General features: G+C 39.0%; 1 protein-coding gene across 2 annotated transcripts in view; it reads right to left on the bottom strand.

Annotated features, from left to right (window-relative positions):
• Positions 1 to 1984: 1984 nt before the first annotated feature.
• The window catches only part of gpc5c (glypican 5c), a 217465-nt gene continuing 198304 nt past the window's right edge, over positions 1985 to 21145 (bottom strand). Inside the window, exon 9 of one of the 2 annotated variants that reach the window (XM_079819171.1) lies at positions 1985 to 3254. In XM_079819171.1, the coding sequence (XP_079675297.1) occupies positions 3100 to 3254 (155 nt within the window). In that variant the 3' untranslated portion in view covers positions 1985 to 3099. The remainder of the gene's footprint in view (positions 3255 to 21145) is intronic. The other variant, XM_079819172.1, reaches the window with a different exon arrangement.

Here is a 21145-nt window from a genome sequence, read left to right as displayed (position 1 = left end):
TTTGTTTTAATACTGACTCTTTACAAAGTTAACATACAATAGGAAATAAAAATGTTTTTTTTTTATGTTGCTATGAACACATTGCTAAAGGAAGCTATTATATAAAATATTTGGCATTTCTAAACCTCTTGCATTGCTTTGCTTTAAGTTCATTATTTATAAAAGAAAGGCATTCTGCATATCTGTCGAGTTTTTAACAGCCTATTTTGAATTTTTTTTTTTTTTACTTTCTTTTTTCATTAAACATGACAGAACATTCACGCAAACCTGCATCACGCTTTTAGAGGGAAAAAACAAACAAAACATTTTTAAAGTAAGTTTAGTGCAATTTTAAATATGTAATTCGATCAAATTTGAATCTCATGAAACTGATCGAGTATACTCCAAATGACAGAGTATGTATCAAATATGTTTAATAACTGTACAGCATTAAGTTAAATGTTTTCTTAGAAAGGCGGTACACTGGGGAGGTAAATGCAGGATTTAAAAAATATGTTAAGTATTAAAGGGATGTTTCGAGCCCTTTAAAGCCATGGGAGTCGTGCAAACAGCAAAGCCCCCGTTTCCAATACTTTGTGTCGTTAGAGCTGATGAAATATTTAAAAAAAAATTGTTTGTGTGATACTTTAGTTAAACATTCGTTGTCCTATAAATTCAGCGCCAGTTCAAACTATATACATACTAAATGTGCATATTCATAGTTTCATTCAATAATGTGTATGGTGGTAATATCCCTTGCTGATTGTGCAGAGTGCAGACAGTTTCTGTTTTCTTTTTTGTTGTGTGGTCATGAGCGATGTTTCCACAGATGCACATATTTTGTCATGCATTCCACAGTCCCAGTCCCAGTCCCAGTCAGTGATGATAACAGTTCAGATACAATAAGGCTGTGGAGATTGTTAACACTTAAATCCCAGAGAGCTCTGCTAGTCTCCCTGCCGGAGTCTTCCACAAAAATGGGGCTGTCACAGAAGGTTGGGAACATCATAAAACAACCTTGCAATGTGTTTTTTTTTTAGGGATACAGTGTATGGAACCTCAAATGAACTGTCAGGAAATGCCCAGGACATGTCACCCCAAAATCAAAAGAAAGAAAAAAGACTTTTGATTTTGCATTAAGACCATAACACTTATTAATATTATTTCTTTCTTTCTTGCATTATGACAGAATGTCCATGAAAATTAGCTCCAATTAAACAATTTTTACTAGCCTAGTGTAATATAAAAATAAGAAAATAATATATATTTAAAAAAAAATTATATATAAACCACATTTAAACAATATCCTCCAATTCTTAGTAGCCTGTTGTAATAAAAAAGTGAAAAATTGTTTATATATATGTATATATATATATATATATATGTATATATATATATATATATATATATATATATATATATATATATATATATATATATATATATATATATATATATATATATATATATATATATATATATATATATATATATATATATATATATATATATATATATATATATATATATATATATATATATATATATATATATATATATATATATATATATATATATATATATATCCGCCAATTCTTAGAAGCCTACTGTGGTGCAAAGAAAAAGAAAGATTTAAAAAAAAAAATATATATATATATATATATATATATATATATATATATATATATAGTCATGGTCAGAAATATTGGTACCCTTGGTAAATATGCAGCCTCTGAAAATAAAATAAATATGCATTGTTAAACCTTTTTTTCTTCATAAAAATCTAATATTTTATTGAAGTGAAATAATTGAAAATGGGGAGGGGGTCCCATTATGAAATAAATGGCACCATTTTATTCAATACTTCTTACAATCTCTGTTTGCCAGGATAACAGCTCTGAGTCTTCTCCTAATGCCTGAGATCAGAGACCATTCCTGCATACAGAATCTCTCCAGATCCTTCAAATTCCCATGTCCTTATTGGTGCTTCTCTTCTTCCATTTTTGTGTTGATTTTGACGTTTGTTTTGGATCATTGTCCTGATGGAAGATCCAACCACAATCTATTGTAATTCTTTTAGCAGAGATGGTCAGGTTTAGATTTTTTTATCAGTTGGTATTTGCTAGAATCCATGATACCATGTATCTGAACAAGATGTATATTTAACCGTGGGTATGGGGTATGTTTTATCCCTGCTTACATTAAACCTTTCTAGTGGGTTTGCTGCATTAAAATCTCTTTTTTAGTTTCATCTGACCATAGAATCCGGTCCCGTTTGAAGACAACTTAATATGCTGGAGTTTGTTTTTGGATGACCGAGGAGGATTTATTTTTTAAACGCTCCCAAACAACATGTGGTGATGTAGGGGCTGTTTGATATTATTTCTAGGCTTTCTGAACCCAAGACTCAACTAATTTCTGGCCACTCAAACTATCCTCCTCGCCATGCATTGAGACAATTTAGACACGCATCCTCTTCCAGGCTGATTTGTAACATCTTTAGTTGATTGTGACTTGATTGCTGACTTGTGACTAAATTAATTATTGCTCTGATGGTGGAGATGGGAATTTTCAATGCTTTAGATTTTCAGAATTCAGAACTCTATTCTTTGGTTTTACTCATTGAATTTGGCCTTTTCCTCATATTCATACTCCAGTGAAACAAGAGGTCATGATTGGACAATTTCATGTCCCTAGTCACCCTGGTGTGCTAAAATATTAAATATGAATGGGAATTTGTTTTACACATAAGACCTTCCAGTGTGCCAATAATTGTGGCCAACGTGTTTTGCATTTATTTCATAATGTGATTTTCAATGCAGATTTACCAAGGGTGCCAATAATTCGGACCATATGATTTACTTTGTTGTATTACAGTAATGCGAATGAAAAAATATTCTCACTTTTTGCTTAAACTGTCAGGATTTCGTTTCAAATTAAATAAATACAATGGCAAATTTGTAAAATGCATCATTTTAGTTATGCAATATATACTTTCTTTTTTCTTTTGATTTTTTGGGGGAATAAGAGCCTGACATTTCTTTATGATGTTCACCCGTGTGTGCATATGATCTTTGTGTGTGTGTGTGTGTGTGTGTGTGTGTATGTGGTTGTGGCCTTTCAGATGAAGGGCCACTGCAGCCCCAGAGCGAGGAGGATGATGATGAAGCTGGCCATGGAAAGAGAAGCATCAGATGAAGGATTGTTCCGGGTGATGGGCGAGTCGTGGAAAGAGACCTTTACTGCAGTTTTGGCCACATCAGCTTCTGTGATAGCTGGAAAAGAAAGAGAGAGATCATGAGAGGGAGCAACGACAGTACAGTCACATGTCCGTCTCATTGTTGAGCCAACAGTGTCTTATCAGGAAGTTAAATAGACAGCCAATCTTGGTGCTGACAAGACTGTTGCTGCGTCCCAATTCACCTATACTATACCTGTTGTGGCACCTAACGTTAGTTGCTTTTAATTCTTCTGTACCACATTTTGAAGTCAGTCTAACTGCAACCAGTATTTGAAACACGAGCAAAACAAAGTCTTCTTTTTAAATGTTTACTTCCAAAAAAAAAAAAATTAAATTGTACATAGACATGGTACGCACGGTCAAAAAACTGTGTTGCTTCCAACGTCTCTAACTTCAAACTAAAAAACGAACTATACATCCAATGCTATGACGTAGTGCTATCTGACTGGAAGCTCAAAATACTGAAATGTTATCAGATCTAAACATTACTAAATTATGCATTTTAAACCAATACATTTCTTATGAATTTTCATGAAATATATATATTTTTGTACTGTTTTTAAACTAAATTATTATTTCAGATGAACTAGTCCTTAAGTGGCTCTTACATTATCCGGCCCCTAATTGGTTAGGCAGGAGGACTAAGCAATTATAAACTTAAACACTGAGAGCCAAACAGTTTTTAAATGTCCATGAACAATCAACTTGTTTCTTCTTTCTTCACTCTTCTAACATCGCCTCTTCCAATAAGCACAGTTTGTTTACAGGCCTTTCCAGAGTGTTGGTCTTGGTCTTTATCTTCACTCTTCGTACTGTTCCATAAGAGTCCGGCAACGTTTCAACTACCTTTCCCATGAGCCAAGAGTTCCGTGGGGAAGAACTGTCCACTAGTAGCACAACATCTCCCGTCATGAAGTTTCTTCTTGGCTTTAGCCATTTCTGGCGCTCCTGAAGAAGTGGAAGGTATTCACGTGTCCATCTAGTCCAAAATAAATCCACAAGATACTGAACCTGCTTCCATCTCCTTCTTGAATACATGTCATCTTTGCTGAAAATCCCTGGAGGCATGTTGGGTTGAGATTTCAACAGCAACAAGTGATTGGGTGTTAGAGGTTCTACGTCGTTCACATCATCTGAAAGCGCTGTAAGCGGCCTGCCGTTGATGATGCTTTCGACCTCGCACATTATTGTCAGAAGACAATCATCGTTCACCGCTTGCTCTTTCAAAAGGGAGTTAAGGATTCCTTAAGGATTCCAATCCTTCCCTGTAATAAACCTTGCACATTATACTGCTTTATATATACATATATATATATATATATATATATATTTATGTTAACCACTTATTTCTAAGTCTACAGTTTATCTCACTTATCATATCCACTTATTTTTTTATATTTTTATATTTTAATTTTTATATTTTTATTTTTATCTTATTTCCTATTTTTATCTTTTACTTGATTTATTTATAATTCTACTTATGTTAATACTTTTTATTCTAATTTTATTCTATTTCTATTTTAATTTCTTGTAACTGTTATTTGCACTGTCCATGGAGCGGACCTGTTTACATTTCACTGCCAGTTGTATATTGTGTATATAACTGTGTATGTGACAAATAAAACTCTTGAATCTTGAATCTTGAATCTTGAATCTTGATTCTTCGCACAGTCCGAATTTGTCTTTCCCAAACCCCGCCTTGGTGCGAAGCGGCTGGGCTGTTGAATATCCACTTTATTCCATTTGGTTGCAAAGCATTTTCAATTTTGTAATTATTCAGTTGTTGAATGGCGTCTCTCAACTCTCTTTCAGCGGCCACAAAATTTGTGCCGTTGTCAGAACGCATGATGGTAACTTGACCTCTCCTGCATATAAAGCGACGGATTGCATTAATGCAGGAGTCTGTGTCGAGGCTATCTGCAACTTCGATGTGCACTGCTCTGAGAGTGAGGCAAGTGAACATCACGCCGTACCTTTTGACTGTACCCCGGCCCCTCTTGACATCAAACGGCCCGAAGAAATCGACGCCGGTATTTGTGAAAGGAGGCTTATCTGGCAAGAGCCTATCTTCAGGCAGGTTTGCCATCTTTTGCTCACCAATCCTTCCATTGTTCTTGCGGCACACTGTACATTTGCTGATTATCCTTCGAATTGCAGAATTGGCTTGTGGGATCCAATACCTGCATCTCAATTGTGCCAAGACATAACTGCGTCCACAATGTCCTGTTCTTTGGTGTATGTCTCTCAAAATCAGTGTAGCAACTCTGCTGTGCTTTGAAAGAATTGCTGGATGTTTAGCATTTTCTGGCATGGCAGATTTATGGAGTCTTCCACCAACCCTTAACGTGCCATCTTGAAAAATTGGATCCAATTTAAACAGCTGACTGCTGCGACTGAGCTGTTTACCTTTTTCCAGTACTTTGATTTCTTCTCCAAACTGTTGTCTTTGACTGAATTTGATTATTTCCGATTCTGCGGCAACCAGATCATCCAAAGTAAGTGATTTCTTTTCTGTTGCTTTGAATTTTTTCATTTGTTGTTCTAACTTTGATCTTTCCTTTTCAGGGTTCTTTTCAGCTTGCCTGATCGTTATTGATATTTCCTTTCTTTTCTCTTTCAGTTTCCACAGATTTTCCTTCACCTTTAAAATCCAGGCCACTGATCGTTTTAATTTATGCCAGTCCGAGTAATAGTTGATCAGTTTGTCGATTGGTTCTATGTTTTCCTCAGCTTTGATCATGTTGACTGTTGCTCCATTCTTGACTTCCGGATCATTTTCAAGGCTTTCTCTCCTTCGCACAGGCTGTTCCGACCAGTCACATTCATTGTTCAGCAAGAAGTCCGGCCCATTGATCCAGGTTCCTCCTTGCACCAAACTCTTAGCTTTCAGTCCCCTGCTGGCTTGATCTGCAGGATTTTCCGTTGTTCTGATGTACTTCCATTGTGATGGCTTGGTTGCCTCTCGGATCAACGAGATTCTGTTCGCAACAAAGGTTTTGAATCGAGCAGTTTCACTGTCAATATATCTAAGCACCGTAGTGCTGTCTGTCCAGAAAATAGATTGTTGCAGTGGAACTTGAAGCTCTTGATGTAACATCTTGTCTATTTTAACAGCGACGACTGCTGCGGTCAACTCAAGTCTGGGAATGGTGACCAGTTTGAGTGGGGCCACTCTTGACTTCCCCATGAGGAATGCACAACGCTTCTCACCTTGACTATTCTCTAGCAGCAGATAAGACACAGTGCCATATGCGGACTCTGAAGCATCCGAAAAATGATGTAACTGTGCTGCTGCAGTGCATCCAAAATCTGTAGGCTTCAAACACCTGCTCACATGGAAGGTAGAGAGATGAACGACATCTTCGATCCATCTTTTCCAATCTTCAGCATGTTTTCCGCCAATGTTCTCGTCCCATCCATATTGTTCTTTACAAAGATCTTTCAGCAAGAGTTTTGCGGGCAAGATAACCGGAGCCAGAAAGCCAAGGGGGTCGTAGATGGAATTCACGACTGATAAGATGCCTCTTCTGGTCATCGGCTTGTCTTGCAGCTTCATACTGTAGGTGAAACTATCAGTTTCTGTGTCCCACTGTACACCGAGGGTCCTCTCAACTGGCAAAGCATCATGTCTTAAATCTAGGTCTTTCACTTCGCTAGCTCTATGTACTTCAGGGATTGACATTAACACCTTCCTGCTATTGCTCATCCACTTTGTTAAAGCAAAGCCTCCACTGGCACACAGGGTACGAAGATCTTTAGCCAAGGTCACCGCATCTTCTTCTTTAGCTACACTCCTCAAACAGTCATCTACGTAGAAGTTGCGCAGAACTGTCTGGACAGCTTCTGAAGATACATCAGCCTTGTTATCTTCAGCAGTTCTTTTCAGTGCATATGAGGCAACACTTGGTGAAGAAGTGGCTCCAAAGAGGTGCACGGTCATTCGGAATTCCTCCATAGGTTCGTTCAACTTGCCGTTGGGCCACCAAAGAAAACGGAGTAGGTCTGCGTCACGCTCCGGCACCTTGACCTGATAAAACATCGATTCGATGTCCGCCATTATAGCTACTGGCTCCTCACGAAATCTTAAAAGCACACCAACTAACGTGTTGTTCAAGTCGGGTCCTTGGAGCAGTTCTCTATTCAGAGACCTATCCTGAAACGAAGCTGTGCAGTCGAAAACCACCCGCAGCTTTCTTTTCTTCGGGTGATACACCCCATGATGTGGTATGTAAAACAGCCTGTTGTCGTCACGCTTCAGCTGTTTGACTGGAACTTTGACAGCATAACCTTTTTCAATGATGTTCTCCATAAAGTCCTTGTACTCTTCAAAGAAATCAGGATTCTTCTTGAACTTTCTGAGCAAACAGGCTATGCGCTGTTCCGCCACACAACGGTTATTAGGCATTTGGAGCTTCTCATTCCTGAGGGGAAGTCCAATGCTGTAATGCCCGTTCTCAAACATTGTCGTTTTCTGCACAGACTGCAAAAACTGTTTGTCTTCATGCGACATCTCCTCTCGATCATCGTAGTTACGCTCTGGAAAATCAGTGTTATACTGTTGGACCAGCAACTTCTCAATTTCCATCACAGAAATTCTGTTAACTGAAAAGGTAGGCGTTTCATTCATTGTATCATCCAGTTCCTTTCTTACGGGCCCATTCACAACCCAGCCAATAGCAGTCTTCACGGCATAAGGGCCTCCATCCTCTGCATTAATAACGTGCCATGGCTCCATTGCTCTTGAACAGTTAGCTCCAATAAGCAGACCTACATCCGCTTTAATCTCTGGCAACCGTACTTCTTTGAGATAAGGCCACTTCTGGATGTCTGCCTGTTTAGGTATGTTCTCGGTGTGAACAGGTATGTTACTATGAGTGAACACCTTAGATAGCTCAATGAACTTGGTGTCTTCCAGCCCGCACACTTCCAGGTCTGATATGACAAAACTGTTCATGAGCTTCTGTTCTCCAGGTTTGTCTTGACTCATGGTGCTTAGAAGTATTCGTGTCGGTTTCCCTTTAATGTTTAGTTTCCTTTGTAGGTCTTCTGTGCAGAATGTTGCTGTGCTTCCCGGGTCCAGAAAGGCGTATGTTTCTACACACTTGTCACTCCTTTTCGATTTGATCTTCACCGGTACTATAGACAACACACATTCCGCTTCTCCGGCCCCCGTGAGGCTACAGGACTCTCGCAGAATAGAAACTTGAGCACACGATATTTCACTTCCATGATGATCATCTTTCTTTTCAGGTGAGACAGAACCTGTTTCTTTTATTATGAGCAAAATGTCTGGATGCTTTAAAGCGCACTCTTTACACTCAATTCTTCTTTTGCAGAATTTGCTAAGATGACCCGGAACTAAACATCCAAAACACAAGCCCTTCAGTTTTAAGAAATCCACACGCTCTTTGTGTGGTTGATGTTTGATTTTGCTGCATGAGGCAAGAGTGTGAGATTGTTCGCAGTACAAACATGGCTTCTCAAAGGCACTCACAGTTTTACTTGAGTTTGCTGGCTTAACATGGGTTTTTTGAGGCCCTTTGCTTTCGGTGGAAACATTGGTTGCAAAACTGCTTCCACGGACCTCTTTCCTTCCATACTGCTTTTCTTTTTGGTCAGTCTTTCCACTTTGGATTGGACGGCTGTCTGTAATATTACCAAAGAGTGGATCCATCACTATTCTAGCTTGGCGGTCTATGTAGCTCACCAAATCAGAAAACTTTGCTCTCCTGCCTCTTCGCTCTTTCATATCATAAGCTTCAGCGCGCCAACGTTCCTTCAATTTGTACGGGAGCTTAGACACCACTGTCCGTAAATTGGTTGGATTGTCCATCTCCTCTAAAAATTCAATGTCTTCCATAGTATTGCGACATCCAATTAAAAACATTGCATAGGCGCTCAATGCTTTCCCATCATCCGACTTCACTTGAGGCCATTTAAGTGCTTTGTCCATGTATGCACTGGCAATCCGTAACTCATCCCCATAGTGCTTATGTAGTAGTTGTTTCGCCTCGCAGTAGCCTTTGTTAGGTGTCATATGAGTACAACTGCGAACAAGCTCTTGAGGTTCACCGGCCGTAAACTGTTCCAAGAAGTACAATTTGTCTTGATCATTGCTGGTTTTCTGCTCTATTGCATGCTCAAACGCCCTCATGAAAGATTTGTATTGTAGCGCATCACCTTTGAACACAGGAATGTCCTTTGTTGGTAGATGAGATAGCTGCTGTTGTTTTACAAGTACCTCAGTGATTACATTCTGTTTTTGCATAACTGCTAGCATGTCTCCACCTCTGTTAGGTTGTGCATTAGACACATAATTGGAGATCGGTTGAGATTGTTGTATTTGGGAGTACCGTGATTGTGGTTGAACATGAGTGTTCGTGTTAGCTTGTTGAGGAGACACAATGCTTGTTCTTTCCTTGATGTGACCACCTTGCGGCTTTTGCTCTGCTGCATAGCTACTAAAACCATCTTCAGATCTTTCATATTCTTTAAGCACCCTTATTTTTGCTTTACTTTCAGCTAACGCAGTTTCCAACTCTAATTCTTCTTTTTCAGCTTTGATTCTAGCTGCTTCAAACTCAAGCTGTTGCATTTTCTTTAGCGCTGTAGCACGTTCGAGCAGGGCTGCATGTTCCGCTTCCTGTCTAACTCTTGTTGATGATATTCGTGACGCAGCTGAGGTGCGACTTACTCGTGATCCATGTGAGCTGGCATGGCTAACATCGCCGACCCCCACCTGTGAAACGCTGTCATTTGGTTTAACAGTTTCTTGCAGATACTCATCCACATTATTTTCTTCTCGCAGTACCCTTTCCACTGGCATTGTGGGTTCCTGCTCAGCTGCAATCCATGTTTTTGTCGTTTTCATAAATCCTCTAATAGTTGCCATTTTAGGTTCGAACCAGCTCTTTTGATCATGGCTTTTTTCATCTTCAGTCAACAGATTTGCAACTTCGTTGTTGAGACGGTTAAACTCCTCTAATGATGTTGCAAAATCATTTTCCATCACAAATTTCACCGCTTGTAAATTTTGAGCATCACTCATCATTGTCTCTAACTCATTTCTTTTACTTGTCAGAGTTCCTAATGTTCTTCTTCTCTGTGCAATGCACCTCTGCAATCTCTCTTCTAATGCCTTCTCTGTCAGCTTATGTGACCTTCTCTGTTCCATAGTGTCTTTGATACATCTATGTTCATCTTCCTCAGCCATCTTACAAACTGCAGAGTTAATGCTCTAATTGTATGCAAACGTTTCAAGCACTTTCTTCAAAAGTACTTTTCTTAATAAACCGAGTGCAAAACAACTTCTTAAAGATCGCCATAACTCCGCATTGACTGGATCAGAGCTTTCTATCAGCATACGTTTTGCAGGGAGAAATTGATATATTTTCGTTCTCTTCCAAACTCACTCATTATCTTCGTGCGTCCAAAACACGTTTTTCCTTGACAATCCACACAGGTAAGAAGTATTTTTCGTTACCTTATCTTTGAGAATGCCACTTCAGCGCGCAGCGTCACTTCTCACTAGCCGTAAGCTAGCGGGGCATAGAAAAGCTTGATAAGCAGCGGCGAAACTGCGTGCTCGTTTCGGTCCGTCGCGGCTCACTGGTGCGTACAGACCCGGCAGCTCGTCTGAAGTTGGTTATAGTTAAAGTCCGATCCGCTGCTTCCTCAACCAGCAACAATCTAGCCACGTCCTCTTCGTTATCCAGGTAATCCAGCGTAGCTTCGTATTAGCGTGTTTTTTGACTAATGTTGTGGCACCTAACGTTAGTTGCTTTTAATTCTTCTGTACCACATTTTGAAGTCAGTCTAACTGCAACCAGTATTTGAAACACGAGCAAAACAAAGTCTTCTTTTTAAATGTTTACTTCCAAAAAAAAAAAAAAATTAAATTGTACATAGACATGGTACGCACGGTCAAAAAACTGTGTTGCTTCCAACGTCTCTAACTTCAAACTAAAAAACGAACTATACATCCAATGCTATGACGTAGTGCTATCTGACTGGAAGCTCAAAATACTGAAATGTTATCAGATCTAAACATTACTAAATTATGCATTTTAAACCAATACATTTCTTATGAATTTTCATGAAATATATATATTTTTGTACTGTTTTTAAACTAAATTATTATTTCAGATGAACTAGTCCTTAAGTGGCTCTTACAATACCCTAATATTATGTACTGTTTTTGTGAAGAAGTGTGTAGCAGAATAGTAGGCAAGGGTCATTCCGGTCATGGTGTAAACTGCCCCGCCACAGTTCAAATCTTCCACATTCAATTTAATTGGATTTCCTACTGTAATGGAGAAAAATGTAGTAGCACGTTGATCTGCCAGTCTTTCATGCGAATAATGATGCATTTAAAAGTTAAAGACCAAACGTAGGTTTATAAAAGTTCACAATGCTGTCGCAGATTACATAAAATGTGGATAACATTGAATAAATATTTTTTCACCAGGTTAGATGCTAATTTTACTATTTAGGACAGAGTGTATGCGAATCGGGTACAGCATGTATCTTTATATCACATTAAAAGCTTCTCCTCCTCCCATTACCCAGAATCCCTCTGTGCTGCTGACTTCAGCACTAACCTTGCCTGATCCTGTCTGGGTGAAAAGTTATGTAGCTCTGTAATATCTCTTTCCTTTAGCCCGCAATCACCCTGTCTCTGTCTTCAATGCCCTTTACATTCATCTCTCGCTTTTTATCATTAGTCTTTTTCTCCCTTGTTTTTACCCTTCTTAAACTCCCTGTAGCTCTGCGTTTTCCCCTCTCTATAGAGCTGTTCGGTCATGATGGCAATTTGTAGGCCAATCCGAAGGCTAATTCGCCATGGGATTCCCTCATGAATTTACTATGGGTTTTTAGAAAAGCAGTTACGATTTATGCACGGACAAGCACTGTGGTTAAGTTGAAGAAACGTTCACATTTTCTTCTACAACATAAATTAAACAGTCAAACCTCAAAAGTTAATTTTGAACTTAAAAGTTGTTTTACTCAACTTGCTAAGTAGCTTTTTCTAAACTCGTACGTCTTATATAATCACATGACCACAGGAGTAAAGGGTATCTTGAACCAAAGAAGAAGGTTCTGCTAAAAAAACACAAATTCATCCACACACCAAAGCAAATTAACACTCCTGTCAAACTTTCCACCCATTCCATTGTGGCAATACTGCAGGCTCTCAGACAGTCTCACAACTCCTTAAGCAACTGATTCTACGGCCTAATGAGTTTGTTGTTACACAGAACAATAGACAATGTGCGGCCTATCCTTGGTGAGAATAAAGGTGATTGTTCTTGTGGAGGAGAAGGCTTTGAGTGTTTTGTGAGGTGTGGATGACACTGAAGGCTTGTAGACTCTAAAACAATAGAGAATGAGACTCTATGGTCCTTACAGCATAAGACTTTCCATACACTCATAACTACTTTCACATTTTCTGCTCTTATTTTGTGGAAAAATCTGCAAAACAAACGTAATGATGGTAAAGAGTTACACTGTTATCACTAACTGAAAGCACATTGAATGTTTAGCTCTGAGACTAAAATGTTTAATCACCATTTAATATTCAAAAGTCCATTGATAACATTCTTAGTTAATGTTAATTTCAACATTTACTAATACACTATTAAAGCTGCTGTCCGTAACATTTTTTATGTTCAAGATTTACAAACATTTTATAATGAGAATGTACAACATGAATCCATTTTCCAAACAGTGTTTTTGTCTTACCCTGAATCATTATGGTACACTTATAATAAGTGTTTATATTGGGACTATTTCAGACCGGTCTGGTAGGAACGGCTGCGGAGGAGCACAGTCCCTGCGTGATTCGCCATAGACATTAACAGAGAGAAGTAGCTCCGGCTGCAATGTTCTTCCGCAAGACGCATGCAGTTCTGTTTATTAACCGCTAGAGTGCAAACAGTTACGGACTGCAGCTTTAAAATATAAAGTTGTATTAACTAACAAACTGATAAAAAATACAGTCGTTCATTGTTTAACTAACATTAACAAAGATGAACAAATACAGTAACAAATGCCTTGCTCATGGTTAATTGTTAGTTAAAACATTAACTAATGTTAACAAATGAGACCTTACCGAAATATACAATTAAATTCAATCTGATACCAAGATTACTAATACAACCCCAAATCAGAAAAAGTTGGGACAGTATGGAAAACAAAAAGAAAAAAAAGAAGTGATTTCTAAATTTACTTTGACTTGTATTTCATTACAGACAATATGAACACAAAATATTTCATATTTTGTCTGGTCAACTTCATGTCATTTGTAAATATGCATCCTTTCCTGTCATTCCGACCTGCAACACATTTAAAAAAAAGTCGGGACAGGAGCAATTTAGGGCTAGTAATGAGGTAAAATGGTTAAATAATGATGTGATTTGAAACAGGTGATGTCAACAGGTGATTGTAATTATGATTTGGTACAAAAGCAGCATCCAAGAAAGGTCTAATCCTTTAGGAGCAAAGATGGGCCGAGGATCGCCAGTTTGCCAACAAATACGTGAGAAAATTATTGAAATGTTTAAAAACAATGTTCCTCAATGAAAGATAGGAAGAGATTTGGATATTTCACATTCAACAGTGCATAACATAATTAAAAGATTCAAGGAAACTGGAGGAATTTCAGTGCGTAAAGCAGACATCCCAAGTCTCCCGGAAGTTCCGGGAGTCTCCCGCATATTTATAGCGGCTCCCTGATGCCCGCAAATTAGTTAAATCTAGAGCGAGCGAGCAAGAGCGCGCATGCGAGACACAAACTGTGCACACGCGCACGGCAGAGACGGAGACAGAGCGAGAGAGCGCGAGAGACCTTGCGTGTGTGTGCCAGTGTGCACCCAATGAAGCGCATGTAAGACGGAGAGCATCCTGATTGGCCTGTTTCGGTAAGTCAACCAATCAATTGTCAGTGTGGGTGGGCTTTTATCTCTTCTCCCGAACCGAATTAATCAGTTCAGTGTATCTAGAAACTGGAGCGCCATGGCAGAGGGAGAGTGCCCCAAAAAACGAAAGTATAAAGTATAAACATAATGACAATCTTGCACGCTGTACAGTTTGTAACTGACATGTTATGGTTGAGTTAAACAAGTTTCATTTCATGTGCATATTTTTTCAGGTCGGCTAGTTGCCAAGGCTACATGAAAACATCAAACTCCTTAGACCTGTTTAAAGTTGCAATGAAATATAAATAAAAGCAGTTTACATAAATAGTATGTAAATATGTATGTAAATAGTAAAAGTGATCTACATAATTTTACATAATTTTTTACAAATAATTGCATAGGCCTATAGAAATTATATATTAATGATATATTGTATTAGACTATACAAGTAAAGTCATGTTCTGTGGTGAAATTCGGGATACCTTTCCTCCTTTCATGTTTTTTTGTTTTTTTTTGGGGGGGGGGGGGGGGGGGGGGTTGTTTGAGGAGATACCTCCCTGAAATTACTTTTTTCAGGTTGGGATGTCTGCGTAAAGGACAAGGGCGCAAGCCTAAGCTGAACAACTGTGATCTCCATCCCTCAGGCGGCACTGTATCAAGAAGCATCATTCATCTATAAGCGATATCACCACATGTACTCAGGGCTACTTTGGCAAACCTTTGTCAAGTACCACAATACGTAGTTACATCCACAAATGCCAGTTAAAACTGTACTGTGCCAAAAGGAAGCCCTATGTTAACAGTGTCCAGAAGCGCCGTCGACTTCTCTGGGCTCGGAGGCATCTGGGATGGACCATCACACAGTGGAAACGTGTACTGTGGTCAGATGAATCTGTATTTCAGGTATTTTTTGGGAGGAATGGACGCCATGTGCTCCCGAACAAAGAAGAAAAGGATCATCCAGACTGTTACCAGCAACAAGTCCAAAAGCCAGGGTCTGTCATGGTATGGGGTTGTGTGTTTGTCCTTGGCAAAGGTAACTTGCACTTCTGTGAAGGCACCATTAATGCTGAAAAGTACATAGAGATTTTGGAGCATAAAATATGCTACCTTCAAGACGACATCTTTTCCAGGGACGTCCATGCATATTTCAACAAGTCAATGCAAAACCACATTCTGCACACATTACAAAGTCCTGGCTGCAGAGGAAGAGGGTACGGGTACTTGCCTGGCCTGCCTGCACTCCCGACCTGTCTCCAATAGAGAATGTGTGGCGCATTTTGAAGCGCAAAATGTGACAACGAAGACCCCGTACTGTTACCCACCTTAAGACTTGTTTGCAGGAAAATGGGACAAAATTATACCTGAAACACTTCATCACTTGGTGTCTTCAGTCCCTAAACGTCTTTTAAGTGTTGTGAAAAGGAATGGCAACATTACAAAGTGGTAAATGCTTTACTGTCCCAACTTTTTTTTTAATGTGTTGCAGATCTGAATGACAGGAAAGGATGTATATTTACAAATGACATGAAGTTGACCAGACAAAACATGAAATATTTTGTGTTCATATTGTCTGCAATGAATAAGTCAAAGTAAATTTAGAAATCACTTCTTTTTTTTTTTTGCGTTTTCCATTCTGTCCCAACGTTTTCTGATTTGGGGTTGTAGATGTTCTGCTAATAAATTTAAAGTGTTTCGATTTCTGAGCACAAAATGTTTAATCAAATAAAATTATAAACATTAAATAGGCCATTATAATTAGTACTGTCAAAATCAATTAACTGCTATTAATCACATCTAACATAAAAGTTAAATATATATGCGTGAATGTATACAGTTAAATATATAATATATATGCATGAATGTATACACACACACATTAATAAATCGGCTAATCTCGATTAATTGCATCTAACATAAAAGTCAATCAATATAATATAATAATTCTAATATATCATAATGTAATGTAATATAATTAATATAATAGTCTCTCAATACAATAGTTTCAGTATTTTAAATAATATTTTAATCAATCTGCCCATCCCTTTCCAGAAGTACAGATGAACGTGTGAACACATGTAGATTTGTCCAAACTCTCATAATTCTCTCTCTCTCCCATCCTACACTCTTTTCTTCCTCCCTGAGGAAATCATCCAATAAATCCTAAAAAATCACTTCATCCAAGTCAGCAAGCATATTTGTTTATTTTAAAAGCAATTTATCCAGTATTTTGCCAGCTCTGAAATGAAGAACACAAACAGTAAAGCTTTATGTGTGGGATGGAAAACAACGTCCATGCCAAAAACAGTCATGATCTCATTAACAGCCACAAGACCAAGAACAAAAATCACCCTCTGTCACAACTCTCTTTCATGGTAATACAGTTATCAGCTCGCAATCACCACCCTGGCATGCTCAATAACAGCAATGATGTCTGAGAGAATAATTGCCATCATCCAAAGTGATTACAGGCTGAATCACAATCTCTGGAATTTCTCGAACGTTCTCCAGGCAAGACCTGTTCGCTCTCAAATACTCAAGTTTAGCCTTCACGTTCACAGGTTTCATGCTGTGCGATGCAAAGCTGTCAAGGATTGGCTTATCCGACAGCTTTCTGGTGTGGGAAAGGTTGTTGTGTGAGTTTGTGAATGTTTTGTTTCTCTCTGTGTGTGAGAGAGAAAGAGGGTGTATGGTAAGACTCGACAGTTAGTCACCAATTAGCAGGAAACCCACACAAAACTTCAACAATGACTTGAAGACAGAAGATTAATTTAGTTATCATGTGATACCTAAATGCATGTGGATACAATATGTACAATATGAGCTACAGTAATTTACTTCAAGCAGTTAGATGATAGAAGTCGGGAGTTTATCTATTCTAACCCTTTAACTCTATTTCGCTTCTCTATCTGCAAATCATCATACAGAAGTTATACACTAAGTATGCGTGAGTGAACATTTTGTCCTCAAATTTGATGTGTTAGAAGCAGGAAAAATGGGCAAACGTAAGGATTTGAGCGAGTTTGACAAGGGCCTAATTGTGATGGCTAGACAACTGGGTCAGAGCATTTCCAAAACTGCAGCTCTTGTGGGGTGTTGCTGGTCTGCAGTGGTCAGTATCAAAAGTGGTCCAAGGGAGGAACAGTGGTGAACCGGCGACAGGGTCATGGGCGGCCATGGCTCATTGATGCACGTGGGGAGCGAAGGCTGGCCCGTGTGATCCGATCAAAACGAGCTACTGTAGCACAAACTGCTCAAGAAGTTAATGCTGGTTCTAATAGATAGGTGTCAGAATACAAAGTGTATAGCAGTTTGTTGCGTATGGGGCTGCATAGCTGCACACCAGTCAGGGTGCCCATGCTGATCCCTGTCCACCGCCGAAAGCGTCAACAGTAGCATGTGAGCATCAGTATTGGACCACAGAGCAATGGAACACATGGCGCCAGGATGCACTATGGGAAGAAGGCAAGCCGGCGGAGGCAGTGTGATGCTTTGGGCAATGTTCTGCTGGGAAACCTTGGGTCCTGCCATCCATGCGGATGTTACTTTGACACGTACTACCTACCTAAGCATTGTTGCAGACCATGTACACTCATGGAAACGGTGTTCCCTGGTGGCTGTGCCCTCTTTCAGCAGGATAATGCGCCCTGCCACAAAGCAAAAATGGTTCAGGAATGGTGTAAGGAGCACAACAATGAGTTTGAGGTGTTTACTTGGCATCCAAATTCCCCAGATCTCAATCCAATCGAGCATCTGTGGGATGTGCTGAATGAACAAGTCCGATCCATGGAGGCCCCACCTCACAACTTACAGTACTTAAAGGATCTGCTGCTAACATCTTGGTGCCAGATACCACAGCACACCTTCAGGGGTCTAGTCGAGTCCATGCCTTGACGGGTCAGGGCTGTGTTGGCAGCAAAAGAGGGACCAACATGTTATGCCTGATCGGTGTATCATCAGTACAATTTGAGTGACAACATTAAAGGGTGCTGGGAAGATGAATGTGTATTTAAACTGGGTCATTTATGTAGTAGAAATGTGAAATTATTTTTGAATTTGGTGCCTTCTAGACTGAGAAAAGACAGAAAATGTATTTTTGTCTCATGTGGATGAAAGACAACAACTGACAGAATGTTCTATCGTTCAGTTAGAGAATAGACACTAAAATTAAAAACTGAACGTGTCTTTTCAATAAAGTGTGAGTGAGCCGAACGAAAGTCACGTCTCAAACGCAGCAGGAGTTTCATTCATCACGAGAGCGAAGAGCTGAGCAGAGATGAGGTAAGCGCGGCAGTCATTCACGACGCGTGTCCAGTCTGGCGCGTTTTCATATCATGCCTATGGAAGCTTAACTTTCATAGGAATTCTTTGCTCCGCACTGCTCCGTTATGAATGTCCGAGCTGAGCGGCCGTGCGCATTTACATTCTATGAGTGAGATCCCACCCCTATGGGCGGGTTGAAAACATGCGGAACTAGCTCCTTCTACTGGCTGTAGTCTCTAGCCTCTGGCCAAAAAAGCATCCGATTACGCAAAATTACGATAAAAATTGGAGGATTTTTTCCAGAAATAAAATGCATAATTTTCTCGTCTCAGGGGGACATGAGGAGGGAAAGTACGATAATTTGAATATACTACCGGCTTTCTACTGATAAAAAGCTTAATGCTAAATCGTTGAAGTAACCCTTTAAACAACTAAACTAAAATCACTGAACAGCAACCATTATTATTTACTTTGCTACAAACAAGATGATGTAACAAACAGCTGCTTACAATATTTGTGATTACTCAGATGAATTAGTGAATCAGGCTTCTGAATCATTCCACTGAAATTAACATAGCAATTAACTAAAACAAGAGTATGATATATTTAAGAGAGATGCATAATGCATATTAATCTTGTGCGTTTATGATGGAAAGAGAATGTGTATACACTATAACAAATACATCTTTTAGCAGTGCGCCAGCTCTCTGGACTGCTGTTCATCGCTGTTAATCCCGCTGCACGTGTTAGACCCCTAAAATAAAAACTTGTTTATCTTACACAGCTCATAAACAGGGCACTAAAATAGTTGCTCTATTTACAGTTTTACTGAAATAGACCAAGACTGTCTCAACAACCTGTGTATATCAGACAGAAAAGCAAAACTACAAATCTCTCGAGAGCGTGCCACATCGTCTGGTTTGCTCTCACTGGAAAAGCTCTCAAACGCGACTCTAAAAGCTACAAAAAAATGACAAGAATCAAAACACCTGCGAGCACTCTTTAAAAGTATTCGCGCTCTCCGGCAACCCAACCAGTATGGGATTTTTTTTCCCCTTCCATCATTTTATCCTTGGGTTTCTTCCACCTATTAGACTACCGTTTGATTTATTCTTTCCATCAATCTCTTCCTGGGTGACCTGTAAGTCCCACTGGTCACAACCTGGCTTCACTTATAAAAGTCAGTAGGAAAGAATGTCTTCAGATACTATCATTTGCTATGAAACCAAAACTGCATGCTCTATAGACTTTGCTAAACTTAAGCCACATTGGGAGGGTGCTCATTTCCAATGACAAAAAAAAAAAGAAAGGAAAGTTTTCACTTGTTTTTGGTTAAAAGTTAAATGCATTGGTTGCAAAAACCCTGAAACTTGTTGATTCCAACCACTGGGTATTTAAGGCTAGACTGAAGTGATTCAGACTCAACTCTGCTAGGGATTAGAGAGGTCACTGTTTTCATTTATCAGATTTAGACTCCAAAGCCTTGTGTGCGTGACTTGCAGCTTCCCTGATTGTAAGTTGATTCAGCATTGTGGTGTTGTGGTAGGAGAGACAAACTGAGAGACAGACAGAGAGAAAGAGTTTATGACTCAGACTAGGTGGGAACTGATCAGTATCTGATGGGAAAGATGCACATTAGCCATGACCTCTCATACACTTTTCCGTTTCCATATCCATCTGTCTATACTGCTAAGTAACTAGTAACATTTTGAAGGTCACATTAAAATGATTTTCAGTGCTTTCAGTATAGATTGTATTGTTTTATCCAGACTTCGAACCCTAAAATATGAAAATCTATTATCAAAGTATGAATTCGAGTTAAATTTATTTATCAATTCTTATACAAATTATGACTGTCTGTTGGTTGTTATTTCTGTCACAACCAACAGTACTTGAATTGAGAAATCAACTTTTCATTCAGCCTTTGATATATAAAAGTTCATCGTGATATAGGAATATCCTGTACGTTTCGGAGCTGAAAACTTCCTTGTTAGTCAAAGAAAAGCTTTTATTGACACCAAGCCCAGCAAATGCTCGATCTCAGAATATGCCAACACTTGACGTCATCGTGTGGTGGAACGCTGCCTCAAGCCCGGCCACCAACTCGCGGAGCTAAACTGATCACGCTACCGAACAATAAGCATGGTAAAGATAGCAAGATATTGCGCTGTGCCTGGTTGTGGAAGAACACAGTCGCTGCATAAGCTTCCTTCGGATTCTAATATTAGGAATGAGTGGTTGAACTTTATTTTTAATGAAGTTCCAGCTCACATGCATAAGACATTGGACGTTTTTTCGATTCATTTCACCGTGGAATCGTTTGAAACAATCGTTTCAAAACAATTCCCCACATGAACTGACGGGGGAGACAAAACTCATTATTATGCAAAACTGTTATCCAATCATAGCAGTGGGCGTTTACTTCCAAGTCTTTAGTGCGGCACGCCCATAAAAACCAAGCGTATGATGTTTTTGAATGTAAAAACCACACGAATACAATAAGTTGACCTCAGACAACAGTATAAAAAAATACAAAAAGCCAGTTCATGACATCTTTAATTTGTGTTATGCACAACAAACTTCTGTATTCTGTAAAACAACTCACATCGCTTCCGGTTCGGGTCTTTTGTTAAGGTAATTGTCTAAAAAAAAAATCAGCTATGCTCCTTTTTGCTCGCTTGAAGGCATCTTGAGTTGGCTCTATATTTAATAGTCTATAGATATCACCGCCAAATGCAAATCTGGT

This window comes from Gobio gobio (genome assembly GCF_949357685.1).
Source record: "Gobio gobio genome assembly, chromosome: 6".
Lineage (NCBI taxonomy): Eukaryota > Metazoa > Chordata > Actinopteri > Cypriniformes > Gobionidae > Gobio > Gobio gobio.
This window is presented reverse-complemented; position numbering and strand designations above follow the sequence as displayed.